Source organism: Polistes dominula, unplaced genomic scaffold (assembly GCF_049000335.1).
Source record: "Polistes dominula isolate Pdom_NZ unplaced genomic scaffold, Pdom_raw_medaka contig_75, whole genome shotgun sequence".
Lineage (NCBI taxonomy): Eukaryota > Metazoa > Arthropoda > Insecta > Hymenoptera > Vespidae > Polistes > Polistes dominula.
Window position 1 is genome coordinate 2,086,691 of NW_028301003.1, and position 6,000 is coordinate 2,092,690.

The 6,000-nt window shown below is 31.1% G+C and overlaps 1 protein-coding gene across 1 annotated transcript; it reads left to right on the top strand.

The window, feature by feature from the left end:
• The first annotated feature begins 224 nt into the window (after positions 1-224).
• LOC149032133 (uncharacterized) lies at positions 225-1,967 on the top strand. Its single transcript, XM_089173992.1, has 2 exons — positions 225-993; positions 1,055-1,967. The coding sequence occupies exons 1-2, from the start codon at positions 225-227 to the stop codon at positions 1,915-1,917; spliced, it is 1,632 nt and encodes a 543-aa protein (XP_089030118.1). The 3' UTR covers positions 1,918-1,967.
• The last annotated feature ends 4,033 nt before the right edge of the window (positions 1,968-6,000 follow it).

Below are 6,000 nucleotides of genomic sequence, written 5' to 3' on the forward strand. Positions count from 1 at the left end.
TCGGAAGAATCTTCTTTGTTTGAAGTGGTTCCACAACAACAATCACAACCTTTTAGTTTCCCTGCTGCAACAACACATGATTCGGATGTTTCACAACAGCCAGAAATTATGAGTAAAAAGCAACATGAAGAAATGGATAATGAAAAAAAAGGGAGACTGAAGAGTCACATACTTTATCACAAGTGATTAATCAAGTTGAAGTTGAATCGCAAAAAGAAGAAACGATGGACGCTGCAGTGTCACATATTTTTGCAGAAGAGACGAATTCACGACTGGTTGAAACGGAAGAACCTTCCTTGTCTAGAGATGCTTCGGAAATAATAGTAGCACAACCTGATGAAACTTTTTATGATGAGGTATTACAAGTAGTTATTTTACAAGAAGAAAGTAGTTTGCAACAAGAAGATAGTTCACAACCAGAAGAAAGAAGGAGGGAAAAAACATCATATATTTGGAAATTTCTGCATTCAGTAGAAATTGATTCTCCAGAACCTATTGTAACTCTATATGAAGAAGACGAAGATTTACAACCACTTACTCTTCGTGAATTGTCAACTCCTGAAACAGATAATTCACAAGGGAGAGATAGGTTAACGATAAGATCATACAGAAGCTCACGTGAAAGCACGGATATCGATAATTTACAAAAAGAAAGGAAGTCACCAGAAGCAGATATATCATCAGAATCAGATGGTTCACAAAGGAAAAAAGAATTTCTGGAGATAACAAGACGGTATGATTCTTCTTCATCAACAGATGAAGATGTAGGTGTAAAGATTGATTTGGAAAAACCTTTCTCCTCTTCTCCAAAAAAACGATCAAAACAAGTTGGTTCTCGTGGTAAGACAAAACATCAATTAGTTGTTCCACAAGAAGCAAGTGGACCAAAGAAAAGGGCACATGAAACCTCAAGTGAAAGCACGGATATCGATAAAGGTGATTTACAAAAAGCAGTTAGATCTCCCAAATCAGATATTCCACCAAAAGCAGATGGTTCACAAAGGAAAAAAATTTCTGGGGATAACAAGACGTTATGATTCTTCTTCTACAACAGATGAAGATGAAGGTGTAAAGATTGATTTGGAAAAACCTTCTACCTCTTCTTCAAAAAACCAACCAAAACCAGTTGTTTCTCCTGGTAAGACAAAACATCAATTGGATGTTCCACAAGAAGCAAGTAGACTAAGGAAAAGGTCACATGAAACCTCAAGTGAAAGCACAGATATCGATGTAAGTGATTTCCAAAAATCAAGTAGCTCACGAAAATCAGCTATTTCACCAGAAGCAGATAGTTCTCAAAGGAAAAAGAAATTTCTAGAAATAAGAAGACGTTTTGAAGCTTCTTCAACAAAAGATACAGATACAAATGAACAGATTGATTTGGAAAAACCTTCTACCTCTTCTCCAACAAAACAATCAAAACCAGTTGTTTCTCCTGGTAATACAAAACATCAATTGGATGTTCCACAAGAAGCAAGTAGACTAAGGAAAAGGTCATATGAAACCTCAAGTGAAAGCACAGATATCGATATAAGTGATTTACAAAAATCAAGTAGCTCACGAAAATCAGCTATTTCACCAGAAGCAGATAGTTCTCAAAGGAAAAAGAAATTTCTAGAAATAAGAAGACGTTTTGAAGCTTCTTCAACAAAAGATACAGATACAGATGAAGAGATTGATTTGGAAAAACCTTCTACCTCTTATTCAACAAAACAATCAAAACCAGTTGTTTCTCCTGGTAAGACAAAACATCAATTGGATGTTCCACAAGAAGCAAGTAGACTAAGGAAAAGGTCGTATGAAACCTCAAGTGAAGGCACGGATATCGATATAGATGATATACCAATAGCAGTTAGCTCACCAAAATCAGATATTTCACCAAAAGGAGATGGTTCACAAAGGAAAAAAAATTTTTAAAAATAGGAAAACGTTATGATTCTTCGTCAAAAAAAGATGAAGATAAAGATGAAAAAAAGGAATATAAAAAGTAAGACAATATAGATCGTATAATTTTCTAGGAGACTTAAATGTCTTCTATGTTAATTATACACTTGAAACGTTAATGTATTATGGCATTTATATTATATACTATATATATTTCTATATAAATTATTGTTTTTATAAATGTATTGAATATTATCACTAATTAGATAAAAATATTTTTTATACATTTATAACAATTACATTATAATTTATAATAATAATGTAATAATTATAATATATTATTAAATAATAATATATTTTTATGAAATAATTAATGTACGAACTTCTTTTATTTTTTTATTAAAATGAAGTCTTTTAATAAAAAGAACAAATTATAGAAACAACTTTAAAGGAGATATATATGATAGCTTAAATATATATAGAAATATAATATAAATGAAATAAAACTTAGCGAATTAAACATTTTATTGAATACAAAAAATTTGACCAACATCTTTCAATTTTTGAATGTTTAATTTTTCTTGTTAGTTTCGATTTTATATTCTTATAAAAATTCTTCATTGTAAAAAATACAATTATAACATGTGTGAACTAATTATACTACTTTGTATAACATTTTAATTTGACTTTTTAAATTATTTTCTTTCCTGAGCTACAATCTTCTTTCTTAGAATCTATGTTAATGATTTAACATTTTAAATTATATATAAAATATTATTCTATATATTCATTAAGGGTTCATTTTGGTTTATCATTTAGAACAAATCATTTCTTTTTTTGTTCATTTTTCGAAAGTAGACATATGTAGAATTATCATACAAAAATTTTAGAACGATCCGAGCAGTCTAAGTATATTATTTTGCGACCCAAACACAGAGATATTACAGAGAGAGGAGACAAACCATAAACGGTTGTTTAAGTGGAAATGTCTCTGCATATTATTCAGAATGCTGTAGGAAAACAAAACTAGTATTCAGTTTTTTTCGCTATATTGTTTTTTTGGAAAGGAAAACTCTATGCAGAGACTAAAAGGAAAGTTTAGGAGGGCTACTTGGTATTGGTGTGCATGGTATAAATATGGTTTGCAACCTTATGGACCTCAGAAAAGGTTTAAGTATCTCTGCATATTATGGAATCGTTGACTCTATAGTAATCGCGGTCAATGCTGTTTTTAACGTAGTGTCGCATAAAGCCGTCACCGAAGAGCAACTCGAAAACAAGAAACGAGGAGAACCAGAGGATATTCTGTCTGTTTCTGGCGGCGGCTCTTGGGCCAAAAGAGGATTCTCTTCGGTGATTGGAATAGTTTCTCTAATTTTAAAATATAGTGGAAAAATTGTCGACGTTTCTATAAGGTCAACTTACTGTAAGGGATGTGAGATGTGGAAAAAAAAGTGAAGGAAGTAAACTATCTTGCCTGGTACGAACAGCATAAAACGCATTGTACGATAAACCATGAAGGTAGTGCCGGGAAGATGGAGGTTGATGGTATCGTGGAGATGTTTCTTCGATCACTCAAGAAGTTCTCCGTAAAATATGGTTATTATATCGGCGATGGCGACACGAAAACTTTTCAAATGTTGCTAAATGTTTTTCCCTACGGCGAAGATTTTGTTATCAAAAAATTAGAGTGTGTTTTACATGTTGCCAAACGAGTTTCCAATCGTGCTAATGAAGCACGAAAAGCACTGATTCAAAAGAGAAAAGCTCTGAAACAAGCAAAAGCCAAGAAACCTGCTGCAAAAAAAGGACCGAAGAAAGTTGTAAAAAAGAAAAAGTTATTAAAAAAAGTGTTCCAGTGATTAAAACTCAACGATTGACTATAAAGTTGATGAAGGAATTGTCAACTAACTATGGGTTAGCTGTTCAAAGAAATAAAAATTCAATTGAGAACATGAGAAAGGAAATTTGGGCGGGGTACTATCACAAAATTTCTACTGATGATGACCCGCAACATACATACTGTTCTAGCAACTGGTGTAAGTATCGTAAAGTTGAGGCAGCTAAAACCCTTGATACTTATAAACATCCTTCTCCTCTCGCTAAAGATGTCCAAGAAGTATTAAAGCCAGTGTACGAAGACCTGACAAAACCAGAATTGCTTGAAAGATGTTTAGGTGGCAACACTCAAAATAATAATGAGTGCTTCAACAAATGCGTTTGGGCTATGGTGCTTAAACATCTATTTAATGGTAAAAAAATTGTGGAAATAGCTTGTCAATTGGCAACATGTATATTTAACGAAGGTTTTGATCCAATACTAAAAATAATGCACGTTTTGGAGATAAAACTTGGCCCTATCGCAGTCAATTACGCTAGTCACCGCGACAACACGTGTGTGCGTTCAGCCAATCGTTTGAGCGGAGAATCTTTAAAAGAGGCCAGGACACAACGAAAAAAGGTTAGAGTTGAAGAATATGAGTATTTTGAAGAAGCAGAAGGCATACTGTATGGTGCAGGCATCGCAGAATAAGGTAAAGTCAGACTTTTTAAAAATTTGTTACAAAAAACTTTAAACGCGTTTTTCTCGAAACAACGTTTTTTCGGTTGGCGGGCATGATATCTCCGAAACTACTCAACCGATCCTTCTGAAATTTTAACCACATACTCTACACATGAATGGCTATCTCGCATGCTACAACCAAGTCAAAATATTAATTTTTACTATATGTTTTTTGTAAAAAAGTGCGAAAAAAATCAACGATTTTTTTATTTTTCGAAAAATGGCCGTCATTTTGTTTTGTTTTCATAAAAATTGATAGTTGTAGCATACCCGATAGCTATTGTCGTACTGAATTTAACACCGTTTAATTTTTTTGTTTTAGATCAACCGTTCTTAAATTTCGATGCCTGCTAACAGCACACCTACTTTTTAAGGGTTCACGTTTGTCAGCCATTTTGAATGTCAAAATATGTTAAAAATAATAAAAAAAAATTTTTTTCTCGTACTTCTAGAGTGTATTTATCATACCCAACAACTTTAATATGTATATGTATCCTACTAAGCCTAAAAAAAAATCGTGAAAATAGCCATTTTTTTAGCGTATAAACCAAAATGAACCCTTAAATATATTGAATGTATATATATTAGGGCGGGTCAAAAAAATGACTTATTTTTTTTTTCAAGTGTCATGGAAAAATGGGTTGCTAGAAACCTTAAAACAATTCTCATCAAATATAAGCTCTTAATTTTAATAGGAAGATCCTCCGCATCGCAGTTTTTTTATTTTTCTCAGTCCAATAGAATAAAATTCATACCTCATCATTAATTAATTTTACAGTAAAATGTTCTAGATGAATTTTTTAGGAAATTTAATGCTCTACAAAAAAGGTATCTTATATTTTTTCCGTAAACCTCACCATTTGAATGATATTGAAGATTTAAGTTTGATTATTTAAAGACAAATTTCATTTTTGATTATGAATTTTATAACTCGATAATACATGACTATTAAAAAGTACACAATATAAATTTTTGTAGGAAATTAACTGCTCTATAAAAATGGTGTCTTATGTTTTGGCGATTAAATTAAGCGTTCAAAAGATATTCATCATCAAACTTTCACGTGTACTGATTTCTGTCTCTGAATATCTTTTGATATACATATATATATAGAATATGAATTTGTTTATGTTGAATACAAACTACACTAAACTTTTAATATCATAATAATGTTTTATGTTTTTCTATTTTCCTATACTTTAATTTAAAAATAAAAACAAATGTTTATATTATTATCGTTACCAATGTCACAGATAATGTTTTTAATTACGAATTTCGATGTATTTCAAATAATCGATATTAAACTCGAGACTCGAGATAAAAATTAAATAAAAATCAATAATTTATTCTTTTCTCAAGTAATTTTTCAGGAAAAATATATGATTTGTTTTTACAGAAAAATTGTTATCGAATAAATCATTTAAACTTGGTATAATTAATTTTTAAAGAATTAATATGTTATAACTTATAATAAGTCCGTATGATTGCTGTAAATGATGTTTGTAAATAAATCGTTGTTCGAGATTCGATACTTGAGAGTCGAAAAATTCAAA